Here is a 17,819-nt window from a genome sequence, read left to right on the forward strand (position 1 = left end):
GAATTGCATGTGGTTGCAAAGTTTCTTTTTGCTGCTTGTCAGACCATGATGCACATATGTCACATTTTGCAATCCATTGTTTTATTTGATCATTCATTCCTGGCCAGTAAACACATTCCCGTGCTCTGCGTAGACATCCTTGTACACCCGTGTGAGTGGAGTGCAATCTCTCTAGTATGCTCCTTCTCATTGATTCTGGTATAACTGCTCTTTCACCTTTAAATATGACACCATCCCACCACTGCCATCATGTTTGTTATGTTAGGTTTCTTCTATTTGCAGACACGCATGGTAGATTATAACTGAGAGGATTTAATCATGCTTATCACACCAGCCTGTGTCCTTTACACATAAATAGGGGGGAACCAACAAGTTGTACAAAGCTGAATCCTTAATAACAGTAGTGAGACATCTAGTGGCTAAACTGCAATACTACATATTGCTACATCTCCTCCCTCCTATTTGTGTCTTCGGGCCCCCCATGTGAGCAGCAGCACACCTCATCCATCATGCCCACGGTGATTTCAGACATCCCTCTTCTCTGTGTGGCTTTCTCTAGTGCTGGCTTCTAATGACACATCATCAATGATGCAACATTAGAAGCTGGCACTAGACGAAGCCGCACAGAGAAGAGGATGTCTGCATTCGCTGTGGGCATGATGGATGAGGTAAGCTGCTGCCGCTGCTTGCACGGTGGGGCCCGGAGACACAGGGAGGAGAGACACTTAGGGAGAGCCAGGCACAGCGGGGACACAGGAGGACACTTGGGGGAAACCTGGTGATGCAGGAAGAGACATGGGGCATACAGGAAAAGACATGGGGACATAGGACATGGTGGACACAGTAGGACACCTTTTGGGGGAGGTCATGTACAAGACGCTCCTGAAATATGGATGCACCAGGTTTAGTGTATATTTTTCCCCCTGGTTTTTGCCCTCTAAACCTAGGTGCGTCTTATAAAATGCTAAATCAGAGCGGTTTTCCAGGCGTTTTTGTTACAGAAGCTGTTCAGTGACAGCTTTTACTGTAACAATATTTGTAATCTGCTACACAAAAACGCTCTCAAAAACGCTAGGCACGTTTAGAAAACGTCTCTAAACATGCCTAGAATCGCTCTGAAATCTGCTCCAAAAATAGCTAGCGTTTTGAGGATCTGCTCGAGGTTTTGGTGTGCACTGGGCCAGAAATCTAAAAAATGCTGCAGCCCCCAATATTGCTTTTGTGGAAAAAACGAACCTCTCTGGTGTGCACCATCCCATTCATTTTCATCAGCCAAGCGGTTTTCCCCTTGCAAGCACTTAAAAAAAAAAAAAACACTTCAGAACTGCTCTGGTGTGCACAGTGGGATGTTGCGTTGCAGGGGACGTTAAGGTCGCATAACGTTCCCCTAACGCAACGCACGGTTGTGCTAAAGGTGGATGCTACATAGAGCCGCATTATGCGGCTCTTGGTGCACCGTTTTCATTCAATAGAACCAGCAATGATTCATATGAATCCTTGCTAGCAGGCAGAGAACCGAGAATGATTCATATGAATCCTTGCTAGCAGGCAGAGAACCAAGAATGATTCATATGAATCATTGCTAGCAGTCAGAGAATCGAGAATGATTCATATGAATCATTGCTAGCAGTCAGAGAAACAAGAATGATTCATATGAATCATTGCTAGCAGGCAGAGAATTATTTATATGAATCATTGCTAGCAGGCAGAGAATGAATCATATCAATCATTGCTAGCAGGAAGAGAACCGGCATTGCAGTGCAGTGAATATTAATAAGCCATGTGGCTAGGCAAAATAGCAGACTCTCCCCTCCTCCTCTCCTGCACACAAAAAACAATAAAACAACATTACTGAGCATGTGCAAACAGTCTAACATGGCTAAAACCGCGTATAACGCACAGCATGCTGCAGTTTCATAGAACGTGCAGCATTACAATGTGATGCAACGTGAGCACTGTGAACAGCCAATTGATTTTTCATTACTGTGAGTTGGGCTGCATTACTGGCTGCTCTAACGTGCGCCTGTAACGTCCCACCGTGAAAGCAGCCTTAGTCCTGGTGCACACCGAGCGGTTTTTGAAGCCATCCGCAAACCGCTGCCGCCTTGGAAAACGCTTGGCTAATGTATTTCAATGGGCTGGTGCACACCGGTGGTTTGAGGTTTTTGGCAAACCGCAAACGTGGGTCCTGCAGCACTTTTGTGGTTTACAGAAGTGTTTTTGCCTCAAAGTAAAGTATAGCAAAAGCTCAAACCGCTCTGAAAAATGCTAGATCAGAGCGGTTTTCCAGGCATTTTTGTTACAGAAGCTGTTCAGTAACAGCTTTACTGTAACAATATATGAAATCTGCTACACAAATGCTCCCAAAAATGCTAGGCATGTTTAGAAAACGTCTCTAAACATGCCAAAAACCTCTAGCGTTTTGAGGATCTGCTAGCGGTTTTGGTGTGCACTGGGCCCTACATAGATTTTGTTAAATTCACATAAATAAAAATTCACATAAATTTATAAATATGCATTTAATGTAAGTGAACCATGAGATAAAAAGCTTGCAATATTCTAGTGAAAAAAACATCAGAGACACAAAAGACCTAAGATGAGAAAATAAGAAAATGTAATGAATGCGGTCTACAGACTAAAGAGTAAAAGCGCTATAAACTTATTTGCATCAAACCGAAAAAAATGTGTTGTTTACATGCACTTACAGATTTTTTTTCTCCCATATGGCTGCAGCTTGCTAACACATATCCAAACTTCTTAGGTCACTGGCCAGTGTCTATGTAAAGAAGGTTTTGGGGGAAAACTCTGCACTGAATGTCCAGACCGAATGTACGGAAACCTGCAGTCTGGATGTCAAGGTGTGTGTCTGTCCTTTTCATTATTTCTGGCACAGTAAAAACATGCATTTGATAACATCTTGGAAAAAAATATTCAAATTTATATACCGTTATCACACAGCTGTCAGAATTCATCTGTAACTACTGTATGTGCGTCCATCTAAAAATGGCGCAGGGAGAAAAATGGAGCACCGTTCTGCCGATAAATTTATCATAAAACTCTATTTACCATTTTAATGTAAATACATTAAAACGGTAAATAGCGTTTTATGATACATCTATTGCAGAACGGTTCGCCATTAAAAAATGCAGGGGACTAGTATAGGCAGCGGGGGGTTGGGGGGAGAGAGGCAGCGGGACACTGGAGGGAATAGGCATCGGGGGAGGATGTGTGTAATATGCATACATTACCTTGTCCCAGGTGGCGATCGCTCCTTCCCCCTGCTCCTTCACTTCCTAGTTTGTTTCCGGGGACTGAAACCACATGGTGATTGGCCAGCTGCAGGACTACAGCAAACTAACGGAAGACGTGAAGGAGCGGAGAAAGGCTTCCTTTCCACGAACTGTTGATAGGCAGTGAATAGCCTCTCAAACTCTCTCAACTGCTCACTGCTGCCTGCTTGTTGCTGCATGATAACTGCTTACTTCTGCCTGGTAACTGCTTGCTGAGCACACAACTCAACAGTTAGTGGAAAGGAGGCCTGAAGGAGCGATCGGCGGCCTGGGACAAGGTAATGTATGCATATTACACACATCCTCCACCGATGCCTATTCCCTCCAGTGTCCGCTGCCTACCAACCCCACCCCCCGACTCCCTCTGCATTTTTTAAGACTTGTAACGCTATTTAGCGTTATAAGTGTAAGGCACCCTGCCTGCGCCATTTTTTAACACTTATAACGCTGAATAGCGTTATATAAGCTGGTAGGCTGGTAAGCTGGTACGCCAGCTCCTCTGCCAGCGACAGACTCAAACTGCAGAGAGTCATCAGATCAGCGGAGAGGATCATCGGGAGATCCCTTCCCTCTCTGGACCTCCTTTACCATTCCAGGCTGTACTTCAGAGCATTAAAGATCACCAACGACCCCTCGCACCCAGGCCATCGCTTCTTTAGTCGGCTCCCCTTGAGCCGGAGACTCCGGTTCATCTTCACCAAGACCTCAAGGCATAAGAACAGTTTCTTTCCCTCGGGTGTCAACCTTCTGAACTCTCTCCACGTAACTGACCATCCCCACACCACAACACCATGCTGGCACTGAGGCACTCTACACATAGACGGCGCTCTAGCTCAAGCTGACTCTTTTGACTTTTTTTTTTGGGTGTTTTTGTGTTGTAATTTATGCTACATTTTCTCTCTCTGCATCTGGTATAATGTTTGTGTTCCTTTCTGACTGCTTGATTTGTCCTGTACCTGTATCTATATCCTGTATCAGTACCCTGTACGTGCCAAGCCCAATTCCGGGCACAACAAAGTCGTGCTTGGCGATAATAAAGATTCTGATTCTGATAATGTAAGTCTATGCAGCGCCGTTTTCATTCCCCTGGCACTGTGTGCCATTTGTATCTGTCACGCTGTATGTAACTGTTTGTCCTGGAACTATATTATCTTTTATTATCAGATATGCAAAGGTTTCAGTAGCAGATAGATGCACTGGGCAGCAGGGTAGCATAGTGGTTAGTACCCTTGCCTTGCAGCGCTGGGTCCCCAGCAAAGGAAGTGTCTGCTTGGAGTTTGTATGTTCTCACCGTATCTGCATAGGTTTCCTACCACTTGCCACAAACATACAGATAATTTAATTGCCTTAACCCAAAATTGGCCCTAGACTAAAATGGACAAATGATTATGGGAGGGATTAGATTGCGAGTTCCTCTGAGGGATAGCTTCATGAAGATGATGTTGGTGCAATACAGGTGAACTTCTAAAAATTAGAATATCTTGCCAAAAGTCCATTTGTTTCAGTAATTCAACTTAAAAGGTGAAACAAATATATAAAAAGGAACCCTTTGCAGGTGTCTTGGATTAATTAGCTCATTAGTCTGACACTATGGCCTAGTGCACACCAGAGCGGTTCTGCTGCGGTTTGCAATCCGCTTGCGGGTGCGGATCCGCTAGGGTAATGTATTTTAATGGGCTGGTGCACACCAGAGCGGGAGGCATTTTGCAGAAACGCATACTCCCGGGCTGCTGCAGATTTTGGATTGCGGATGTGTTTCTGCCTCGATGTTAAGTATAGGAAAAACGCAAACCGCTCTGAAAAACGGCACTTCAGAGCGGTTTGCCAGGCGTTTTTTGTTACAGTAGCTGTTCAGTAACAGCTTTACTGTAACAATACATGAAATCTACTACACCAAAAACGCTTCACAAAACCGCAAAATGCTAGCTGAAACGCTACAGAAAAAGAAGACAAAGCGTTTCAAAATCTGCTAGCATTTTGCGGATCTGCTAGCGGTTTTTGGTGTGCACTAGGCCTTTGAGTCTAGAACAGGCATGGCAACTTGGCCCTCCAGCTGTTAAGGAACTACAAGTCCCACAATGCATTTGCCTTTATGAGTCATGACTGTGGCCGTAAGACTCCTGCAATGCATTGTGGGACTTGTAGTTCCTTAACAGCTGGAGGGCCAAGTTTGCCCATGCCTGGTCTAGAATATTGAACATTTTCACAATATTCGAATGGCCTGTGATTTTTATTTATAATTTTTTTTTTGTTGGGGGGGGGGGGGGTTCCTAAGCTTTAAGCCATAATCATCAAAATTATAACAAATATATACTGTAATGTAACAATTTAAATGATGGGAATAAAGTTTAGAGTCAATCAACACACATTTTTTTAGTAGAGAAATATATATTTACATAGAAAGAGGGACAAAATCCTGAAAGAGGGACACATGAGGAGGAAAGAGGGACAGAGGGACAGGGCTCCCAAAGAGGGACTGTCTCCCCAAAAGAGGGACAGTTGGGAGCTATGTGATTGTAGAACACTGAAATGCATTCACTCCAAAAATGCTGCATGCACCATCAGCAAATCGCTAATCATTGGCGATCGTTAGTGTGAACACTACCATTGACTTGCATTAGCAGCAGCATTTTGCTGATTGCCAGTGATCAGCAAATCGCTGAAAAATCTCTCAGTGTGAACTAGCCCTAAAACAAACTGCAGAGCTCAGTAATAATATGCCTCTTTTCCTCACCTCTCTTCACTTCTCTTCCCACTACATTCTTCTGTCTTTTCCTCTCCTCTCACCCACCTTGAACTCTTTACCTCTCTTTTGTCTCCTATCTTATGCTGGGCATACACGGCTCAATTTTGCCGCTCGATTCTCCCGTTCGATCATTTCGCTGCTCAATTCTGCACTCAATTCTCTTATCGTCCACTAGTTTTTCTTATCTTTTTCCATTCTCTGCTATCAGGAATCGAGCAGTGAAACGATCGAGCGGGAGACTGAACATGTCAGAATACATGGCTTAAAAACGAGCCATGTATGCGCAGCATTAGACCTGTACCCACCTTGCAATTTTTTGTCGATTTTCCCGATGACTTAGCGTCATGCGGTGCTAATGCCCATCACGGCGGATTGGATCTTTAACATCCCCAATGACTCCTGTGCAAAGCACCACGATCGCTTGAAGTCTCGTTCACACCCGTCATGTAATGTTGAGTGACGCCCCACATACCGGCCGGAAGATGGAGGAAGATGAATCGGGGGAGCACTTGTCATCAGGGAGACGTCACTGGATCCATCTCGCTTCGTTGTGAGTACACAGCTTTACAATCCATAACCCCACAACACTGACATTTTTTGCAGCACATTACAGAGTACACAGTCATGTCACTGACTGTCCTCAGATGAACTCACAATCTAATCCAAGCGTAGTCATAGTCTAATTTCTTACCATATTATTATTATTTACATAGCAGTGATATCTTCCGCACTTTACAGAGTATATAGTCATGTTACAGAGTATTCTCAGAGGAGCTCACAATCTAATCCTACCATAGTCATAATGAAATGTCCTACCATATCATTGGGCTTGATTCACAAAGCGGTGCTAACAGTTAGCATGCTGGTGAAAAGCCCTTTATCACGCTTTAACTCAGTTTAGGCGTGATAAGTTTAGGTGTGATAACTATAGCACCAACTGGGTTAGCACCGCAGTGCACAGCTGATCAATAGTTTTGCGCTAGCAAAGTCTGGTACACTTCGCATAGAGTTTAATGGTGCTGCTTTGCGTGCTGGACTTTGCGCGCGATCTAAACTTATCACACCTAAACTTATCACGCCTAAACTTATCACGCCTAAACGTATCACGCCTAAACCAAAGTGGGGCAATGGTTATCATGCCTAAAGTCTTTTAGGCGTGATAACTGGGTTAGCACCGCTTTGTGAATCGAGCCCATTGTGTATTTATCTATAAAGGACATGGGGTAGGGGAAAAAAAAACACAAAAAGAGCGCACTCAGAAAACTGATGATAAAAGGGAGACCAGCCGGTCGTAGACAGATCTCACCTGATGTGGTGGCTGATATGCCCTTATGGGTATTATCAGCTTGCAGGCTTTTGTCCCTCTCAGACCAGGGACCAGGTCAGAAGCAGGCTCTTTGTCCAAAGGGATCCTGTGGCTGGAAGCAGGATATCAGGAGCAGCTGTCTGGTTTGTAGCCGTTGGTGTCCCAGCACTGGCTGTAACACCAGAGCTGCAGGCACCTGTGGGCTGTATAAGACTCAATCCCTTAGCAGGGAGAGTCTCCTTCCTGAAAAGTTAGCAATCCACACACTGCTCTGTTCAGATACACCACAGCAGTGGCTGGGTGGTGAGCAGTAGCACTGAGGTGGCTGAAAGAAAGCACAGGAGACCCGTGCTGGAAGTAACTGATTCTTTAATTAATGTAACAAATACAACTAGTTTCAGGAGACCATTCCTCCTTTCTTCAGGCAAACAGTTGCTACATTGTGATGATCCAATTTATTTGAAATTCAAAAATCAATTAGTTAAAGACGACCCAATCAGTGCGTGTATGTAAATGTAACCAGAGACCATGAGCCTCTGCTGTAGGTCAGGGTTTTCTCTCCCTAAGTGGGTTAAGAAAGTTAGTATTAGGCTATAAAAGGATTGAAAGCAAACATAATATAAGACTGCCACTAGAGGGCAGCCTCCGCGCTGACACCCAGACCAGGAGGCTGCAGCACCACCCCAAACCAACAGGTGGCACCACACCACCTTCTATCTGTAGGTGTAATATCATTTCAGCTCAACAGGTTATTTTACATTGTAAATTAATTTCCAAACAATAGAGGGTACTATAGCACACTCCTCTATTGGGGGAGTGGGGATTGCATGGTTAATAGTTTCCATAATCATATACAAATTTGATATATTTATTTAAAAGGCTCATTAAGGATTTTTTTTTTTGTGATTGAATTTGAGGCTGTTTGATATAAATATTTAGGACACAAGACCAACATTGTAAATTATCAATTGAGGATGTTAAAATAAAGAGCAATTTGAGTTTGCTTCAATTATATGGCATTGCATACCAAAAGGCACACAAAAGATTTGTTAGCTAGCTATTCAAAGGGGTATACTTAGAGTATCTGGATTTCAACTTATAGTGAGAAATTTTTATTTTTATTTTTCATAATTTAATAATCTCTAGATCTTATTACGCTGTTTGAATGTGGAGATTTTTTTCCGATTGGATCAAACCTCTATTATGTTTTATATTAGAACTTAATGACCTTAATGAAAGACAATTTGTAACATTTTAGCACCCAGCAGACTCAAAAATATGCAAGTACCACACCCCACCAAAAATACTTCCCAAAGTCTACTCGGAAACTTCCCATGCAACCAATGGAAATGCTTATGTTGCAAAAGCATACAAAAAGACCAAAAACATTTTAACTCCAGAGTGAATAACAAAACTTGGCCCATTTACCAATACCTTACATGTAAAAGCGACTATGTAGTTTACCTGTTAGAGTGCCCGTGCGGCCTACAATATATATATATAACCGTTTCACAAGCGCATAAATAAGCATAGAGAGAACATTAAAAAAGGATACGCAAAACATAGTGTCTCAAAACATTTCGACCAAGTACACAACAGAGACTTTGGACAAATAAGGATTAAGGCCCATACACACGTCGGATTTTAGCGAACGACCCGTCGTTTGAACGTTCCGTCGTTCGGACGTTTTCGCGTCAAATCCGACGTGTGTACAGACTATCGTTCGCGTGATAAGACTGGTTACCAGCGGTCCGCCCGGCGGATCGTTGGTAACCAGTCTTATCACGCGAACGATAGTCTGTACACACGTCGGATTTGACGCGAAAACGTCCGAACGACGGAACGTTCAAACGACGGGTCGTTCGCTAAAATCCGACGTGTGTATGGGCCTTTACCATTATGGAACAGGTTTTAGATACAAATAAATTCAATAGGTTTAGGGCACTGTGCAATAAAGAGACTTTCTGGATTTTACAAATGGAAACTTTAAGTCCTAATGGTCTAAATATAGCCTTGGAAACCATGGCGAACTAAAACAGAAAGAACTATGATTAAAATTGCACCTTAGAGCATTATTTATTGAACTGCACAATGTATTTTTTACATCTGTCCTCTTGAAATATACATATTTTTTAATGGTTATTAATATCTATATATTTGTCACAGTATTAGTACCTTTTATACATATTTATATGTTATAGCCAATCGATATGACATTATCCCCATATTTATAGTTGTTGATTTTTATTAATACAATGGAAACTGCATTTGTTTTTATAGGAAGGGAGGAGAAAAAAAAAATGTGCATATTTTATGCTTTTGGCTTTCAGGGTCATTAAAGGGACTCCGAGCAGTGCAGAAACTATGGAAAGATGCATATCATTTTAAAGCTCTCTTTCTCCTCTTTCCAATGATATATAAACCGCCGCCCTACGCCTTTCAGTTTTCGCTATTTTCGCGATTGAAATTGCCGCGGCCGCGATTTCGATCGCGAAAATAGAGAAAACTAAAAGGCGTAGGGCAACGATTTAGGTGTCGTCAGAAAGAGGAGAAAGAGAGCTTTAAAATGATATCCATCAAGCCATAGTTATATTGTATTACACATGACGACACTTTCCCCAGTGTCAGCAGCTCCATTCTGCTGAATGGAGCTGCTGATTTTGACAAAAAGTCGCCCTGTGTAATACAATATAACTATGGAAAGATGGATATCATTTTAAAGCTCTCTTTCTCCTCTTTCTGACGACACCTAAATCGTTGCCCTACGCCTTTTAGTTTTCTCTATTTTCGCGATCGAAATCGCCGCCGCGGCAATTTCAATCGCGAAAATAGCGAAAACTAAAAGGCGTAGGGTGGCGGTTTATATATCATTGGAAAGAGGAGAAAGAGAGCTTTAAAATTATGTGCATCTTTCCATAGTTTCTGCACTGCTCGGAGTCCCTTTAAGTTCTAATATAAAACATAATAGAGGTTTGATCCAATCGGAAAAAAATCTCCACATTCAAACAGCGTAATAAGATCTAGAGATTATTAAATTATGAAAAATAAAAATAAAAATTTCTCACTGTAAGTTGAAATCCAGATACTCTAAGTATACCCCTTTGAATAGCTAGCTAACAAATCTTTTGTGCGCCTTTTGGTGTGCAATGCCATATAATTGAAGCAAACTCAAATTGCTCTTTATTTTAACATCCTCAATTGATAATTTACAATGTTGGTCTTGTGTCCTAAATATTTATATCAAACAGCCTCAAATTCAATCAGAAAAAAAAAAATCCTTAATGAGCCTTTTAAATAAATATATCAAATTTGTATATGATTATGGAAACTATTAACCATGCAATCCCCACTCCCCCAATAGAGGAGTGTGCTATAGTACCCTCTATTGTTTGGAAATTAATTTACAATGTAAAATAACCTGTTGAGCTGAAATGATATTACACCTACAGATAGAAGGTGGTGTGGTGCCACCTGTTGGTTTGGGGTGGTGCTGCAGCCTCCTGGTCTGGGTGTCAGCGCGGAGGCTGCCCTCTAGTGGCAGTCTTATATTATGTTCACTTTCAATCCTTTTATAGCCTAATACTAACTTTCTTAACCCACTTAGGGAGAGAAAACCCTGACCTACAGCAGAGGCTCATGGTCTCTGGTTACATTTACATACACGCACTGATTGGGTCGTCTTTAACTAATTGATTTTTGAATTTCAAATAAATTGGATCATCACAATGGGTATCATTCATAAAACTTTACCTCATGCGGTAATGCTAATGTGGTGTTTTACCTCATGCGGAGTTTGCGGGTGTGTATTCAAGAAAAGTTTACGCATTTTTTTACCTCATGCGGAAAGGATGCGGAACGGATGCGGAACGGATGCGGTAAAAGTACATAAAACAGCATTCATAAAAACAAAAGGGGGGCATGTCAGTGCGGTGTTTTCCCACTCCTTATCACCTATAAATAGCTGGCGGTAAGGGTTACCGCATGCTGTAAGTATATGTTGGAAATGGAGCCTTTTGATCTAGTTTTGCAGGAATTCAACAGGATTCAAAGGAGAAGGAGAGATAGGAGACTGAGTTGAACTGGGGGGAAGGCTAATCACACTATAATCAGCAGCTGAGATTAGCGATGTGCTGCTGTCCTGCTTCTACAGCTGGCTAGAGCTGGAGACTCGAGACATCTTGAGCAGGCTTCCCCCTCCAGTGTGTCAGGCTTCCCTGCATTCCTCACCTCACACTCCGTCCAGTGTGTCTCTCGGTTCCTCCTCTTCTCCATCCAGCCAGGCTCTGGTCACATGTCCAGCTAACACCCTGTAATAGAGGCACTTGTGGGACTCCAATCAGGGTCCATGCGCGTTTCCTCTATTTCCCTCATTCAGCATGATGAAGGATCCGCTGCCATCAGGCTCTACTGCTGTACTGCCAGGGACCTCGCTGCAGAAAGCCTGCAAGTTATTGGTGTTCACCTCAGTGTTACCCTTGTCTAGTACTACATGTCTGGCAGCGAACTTAAATAATTACCTCCAGTTATTCACCGAGCACCAGCAATTCCAAAAACAGACGGAAGCAACTCTACCCTGTCACATCGCAGCTACAGAGCACAGAATGCTGCTGCTGGCTACTAGTATCCTCCTCCCCCATCAAGCTGTTGCTGTCGTGCTTCTCCTGCACACTGTGTGCTGGATGGAGAGCAATGCTGGGGTGAGTGCAGCCACGCGGATCCAAGAGATCAGAGCAGAGGGCCCTGCCACTGCACGTGCATGCTCCTACTTACGCAGGTCTGCATCAATGCTACGAAAGCTTTCCTCTTCTTTCCGGCCATTCTTCCACGCAAGCTCGCGGCTCACAACCCTCCTCGGACCCTCCGCACTTTCACTACTGCTATCCTCCCTCTCCAGAATGCGTGCTTCCGTATGCACGGTTCCGGCAGTCTGTGGTGCCAAACCAGGACTACGTCACAGCTGCCACTCCCTATTTTACCCATAAAGCACCTTGTTATGCTGTAGTACGCGGAAAAATTCCGCATACCACGATAATCTCCGCACGGCTGCCGCACTACTTCCGCATACTTACCGTTGACCCATCGCTAGTACACCGCAATCGGTACTTTTTTTATGAATACAACAAAATTCCCTCTTTTACCGCATGCGCAAAAATACCGCAGTCGATCAAATTACCGCTAGCTACTTTATGAATTGAGGCCATTGTAGCAACTGTTTGCCTGAAGAAAGGAGGAATGGTCTCCTGAAACTAGTTGTATTTGTTACATTAATTAAAGAATCAGTTACTTCCAGCACGGGTCTCCTGTGCTTTCTTTCAGCCACCTCAGTGCTACTGCTCACCACCCAGCCACTGCTGTGGTGTATCTGAACAGAGCAGTGTGTGGATTGCTAACTTTTCAGGAAAGAGACTCTCCCTGCTAAGGGATTGGGCTCTATTCTCAAAGACTCCCCGCATGCGGTAAAGTACATGCGGGAAGTTTGCACCCAAAATACCGTCAAGTTTGCATTCTCTAAATTTTCCGCATGTTTTTCCCGCATGCGGAAAAAGTGTGGTAAAAGTGCGGGATTCATGCGGAGAACTTTCCGCAAAAGTCGGTATTTTCCGCAATAAAAGATCAATTCTCAAAAATGTTCAGGCGCATCATTTCGTCGTTAATTACCGATTTTTTTATCACCTACAAGTAGTAGGTGATATATTCCGAATCCCATTGACTTTAATGAAGTGTGGAGGCTTAAGGGCTGTGCTTGCTGGACTTTAACTTTTTTTTTAAACACTTTTTCATGCGACCTTTTTACCGCATGATTCCCGCATGAATAATGGCCGTTTCCGCATCTTTTTTCCCGCATGCGGCAAACATGTGGAAAATGTTAGTGAATGCTAAAAAAATGCGGAGTTTACCGCTGGCGGGAATTTACCGGTAAAATTTTGCAGTACTTTTGGCTCTTTGAGAATAGAGCCCATTGAGTCTTATACAGCCCACAGGTGCCTGCAGCTCTGGTGTTACAGCCAGTGCTGGGACACCAACGGCTACAAACCAGACAGCTGCTCCTGATATCCTGCTTCCAGCCACAGGATCCCTTTGGACAAAGAGCCTGCTTCTGACCTGGTCCCTGGTCTGAGAGGGACAAAAGCCTGCAAGCTGATAATACCCATAAGGGCATATCAGCCACCACATCAGGTGAGATCTGTCTACGACCAGCTGGTCTCCCTTTTATCATCAGTTTTCTGAGTGCGCTCTTTTTGTGTTTTTTTCCCCTACCCCATGTCCTTTATAGATTTCTCTGCCACTGCAAGTGGACCACACAGAGCAGCACCGACTTCCATCACCCAACACATCCTCTACATATAGAAGACTAATTTTATCCAGCTCGCTCCCCCTGTTCTCATTTCAGCACGGGGGTTATTTAAGTTTACCTATCTGTCTACTCATTGGCCTCGATTCATAAAAGTGCCTGCGAGCGGGGAAAGTGGAGCGGGGAAACACCGCTGTCGGTATTTCCGCCTTCAGGGTGGTAATTCATAAAAATGTTGCCTGTTGTGACAGGCGTGCGGAGATACTCCGCTGTAGGCAGGCGTTAGGCTGTCGGGAGACATGCGGAAGCCGGAGAAGCAGGCGGAATCCCTCCGTGCGGTGTTCTCTCTGCAGCTGCTTGGGAGGTCTGTCCCATTCACTGCAACGGATTCCGCACGCTTCTCGCCACATCAGAGGTAGCGGTAATACCCGTCCGCATACCGCTACCTCTAATCTTTATGAATTGACATTTGTTACTTTTGCTGTGATAATCACCGCGCAAGGCGGTGATTGATCACTCTGCTCGTGGATGTCGGCTTTTCATGCGGAAAAAGCCTTTATGAATACATATTTTGCTGTGTGGTCGGTAAAGCGAGCGGCTTTCTGCATTTCCTCATGCGGAAATGCTTTATGAATCGAGGCCATTGTGTATTTATATAGCTCTGACATTCTCTGCAGTACGTTGCAGAGTACATAGTCCTGTTACTGTGCTAAATCAATTTAATCACCCTAATCTTGCGAACAGTAGCTGTTAATTGTATTCCTTTTCCCATAATAAAAAATATTCTCAAATTCGTAGCTTCATCTAAAATTGCCCAAGAGCCTAGCTTTTAGGCCATGTTTACAGTGACACTTGCATTCCCTGTGACAACAGGAACGCAGTAGATCGGTACAGCGGCGCCACACGCTATGCTTGCTTTGCGTCAGGTACAGTGAAGCGTGCAGTCAATAAAAAATATGCTTCACTTCTACTGTTAACTTGCATGTTTAGTAGTAATGTTGTGCATTACAGTGCCTCAACTCATAACGTAGTGCATCTGCTAGGGCTGCACATTAAATCATTTTAAGATTGAAATCGCGATGTGGGGCAGACAATTAAGTATTCCTAACCACCCTCCTTCAATGGCTATCATTGATAAAAGTGTGTTTGGTATAGAAAATCAGTGCGGGAAAACACCGCATTCGGTATTTTAGACTTCTGTGTGCTCATTCATAAAAATGTGTACAGTTGCGATAGCAGTGTAGTGATTTCCCAAACTAGGCTGTCAGTAGGCTGGCGTAACCAGAGAAGTTGCCTGAGTCCCTCCGTGCGCTGCTCTCACTGCTGCTTGGGAGGTCTGTCTCCATTGACTTAGCTGTAATCCGCATCCGCATTCCAAGGGAGCGGTAATCCCTGTCCTCATACCGCTTGCTCTAATCTTTATGAATTGACATTTAGTAACATTTGTTAAGATAATCACCGCACAAGGCGGTAATTTATCGCTCTGCTCGGAAATGTCAGCTTTTCGTGCGGTAACAGCCTTTATGAATAGACATTTTGCTATGTGCTCGGTACAGCCAGCTGTTTTCAGCATTTCTGCATGCGGGAATGCTTTATGAATGATAGCCATTATGTCCGATGGCCAAGCCTATCCTAACCCTGCTGTTGTCATGGGGTAGCTGGAGAGTGTGGGCCTAGGGCGGTAAAAAGTACAAATCCGGCCCTGGGCAGGCGTGCATTCTGCAGGGGGCTTCCAGCAGAGAGAGGAGACCAGAACATCTGCTGGCTGGAGGTGGGCCAAGGCCCCACGTGAAACGCTGTGTGCTAAGCGAGGTCCGATTCAAATCCGAGTTGAGGCAGAGCAGCATGTCGGCAACTGGGACTGTCATCTGCAATTGGATCAACCGCATTCACTATGTAACAATCCTTCTCTCAGAGCCAGGACCTAGCAGCCGCTCAGACCAGTACAAACTAGGTGAGGTCTTTGATACTGGTATAGATACAGCAAGCATTATGCTAGGATGGTGTAGCCTAATAATGGGGGTCTTTTATGTTTCATTTTAGAACCCAAGGCCTGCTAAATCTGTTGATGGCTCCGTATCCAAAACTTGTGGGATTTGTTATAAGAAGCTTGCTGTATCATATCCCAAACCTTGGTGTAAATGCCTGTATTTTTTTTCATTTTAAAGCATGGAAGTGAAAAAACTGGTTTCCAATTTTTTAAGCAATACTTTGTTGGGAAATGTTTCTTCTGTTTAAAGTGACACAGAAGCAAAACAAAAATTATGATATAATGAATTGGTTGTGTAGTACAGATAATTAATAGAACATTAGTGGCAAAGAAACTAGTGTCATTTTTATTTTCAGTTATATAGCTTGTTTTATATAACATTGCATCATTCTCTAATATTTGCATTTTACACACTACACTCAGCATTTCAAATGATTTCACAGAGCAGGCTAATGACCTATTGAACTTTACTCTGCAGGAAAGACAGAATACAGTGACAGACAGTTGAGATAATAAGTTTCAGAAGATAGAGCTCTCTGCGACTTCAAAAGTCTTGGAGCTCAATTAAGCTCTTTTGCATAGCTTGGTGTAATTGCCTTCTTAAAACAGAAGGAAATTTGCAATAATTCAGTTCATTCAATAAATGAACATTTGTGGTTACCCACAATGCACTACCACTAAATATGCAAATTATCCCTTTTTGCCCTTGTAAGCCAAGCAAGCATCCAGAACCGCTGGTGTATAGCAAGCTTATAGCTTTAAGTTTACACAGCCATATCAAACCCACATAGATAACAGCTAGAGTTTCTTAACTCTTTCTGTACTGGAAACAATATTAAACTCCTATCTCTACTGCTAATGTTTTATTTCTTAGCTGTTTTACACATACAAATCATTAAATCATAAGTTTCACTTCAGATTCTCTTTAACAATTTTCCTTATTACCATCTGCATTAGAGGTAATCAAGCCTAATTGGGCAACTGAGATACCTCAGGTGTTTCATTATTCAAGAGGAAGCAGAGGCTGGGGGTTAGGGCACGCCCTATAGATCTGCATAAGGATCTGCATAAGGATCTGCATATGATGCATTCGGAACAGACAGTCAATAATGGGATTGTTGTTTTCCGGTCCATAAAACAATTATTCATTTAATTAGAAATGAATGGAAAGAACCTGACAAGTAATGTTGTTTTAGGGCTGGAACCTACTAGAGAGATTTTTATTTTTTTATTTTTTTTTTGCGTTTAGGGAGTGCTTTAAAGAAAACCTGAACTGAAAATTAAAAGTCAAAATAAGCATACACAAGTCACACTTACCTTCCATGTAGTCTACTCCTCAGTGTCTTTCTCTTGTCCCGCATCCTGTTTGTTCACTGTGATCAAGGGAATTTTCCGTCCTCCATTTTGAAAATGGCCATTACCCATAACAGCTTTCTGGTCAGCACACAGTTAAACTGTAACATCGCCCACTTGAGCCATAGGGAAACATAGACATTACCTGGTACATCAGTTTTCCTCTCAGCTATAACTGACAGCAACTGATATTTTACTGACAGCAACTGATATATTTCAGATCTGACAAAATATTGTCAGAACTGGAAGGGATTATTGTCAGAAGAAAATGGTGAGCTTCTGAGAGGAACTGATGGCAAGGTAACTATGTAATGTTCATTTGAAGTTACCTCATGTATTTATTTTAAATATTTTTACTCAGTACAGGTTCTCTTTAAATCGCTAGCGCTTTACCTAAACGCTCTGCCAATGTAAAGAAATGTAACAAATTCCACAGTAGCGAAATCGCAATTGCAGGACATGCAGCATTTTGAAAGCATCTGCGCTTCAATGTAATGTACTGAAGTGCTGGCAAATCGCTCATGAAGCGCTACACATAGCGATTTGAGTGCGATTGCAAACTGTAAATAAAATTATGTTACATTGAAAGGACCAACCAGAATCAAAATCACTAATCGCAAATCGCTACACAATCGCTGGCAAAAAGCTTACACTTTTTAAAATCGATCCTAAAAGCGCCAGAAAATGCTCATGAAATCACTTACAAATCACTTATTAAAAACGCTAGCGATTGTGCTAGCGATTTGCGATTTGTAGTGGGTTCCAGGTCTCAGGTCTTTCCTTAATGAGGTATCCGTTTGAGGATACAGGAACCTTTATAGTTATGTCAAGATCTCCTTAAT

The 17,819-nt window shown here is 42.9% G+C and overlaps 1 protein-coding gene across 1 annotated transcript in view; it reads left to right on the forward strand.

Moving 5' to 3' along the window:
• LAMB3 (laminin subunit beta 3) overlaps positions 1–17,819 on the forward strand; it is a 2,309,994-nt gene that overhangs the window by 1,544,159 nt on the left and 748,016 nt on the right. Inside the window, exon 13 of the mRNA XM_068269757.1 lies at positions 2,762–2,858. Within this exon, the coding sequence (XP_068125858.1) occupies positions 2,762–2,858 (97 nt within the window). The remainder of the gene's footprint in view (positions 1–2,761; positions 2,859–17,819) is intronic.

This window comes from Hyperolius riggenbachi, chromosome 2, assembly GCF_040937935.1.
Source record: "Hyperolius riggenbachi isolate aHypRig1 chromosome 2, aHypRig1.pri, whole genome shotgun sequence".
Lineage (NCBI taxonomy): Eukaryota > Metazoa > Chordata > Amphibia > Anura > Hyperoliidae > Hyperolius > Hyperolius riggenbachi.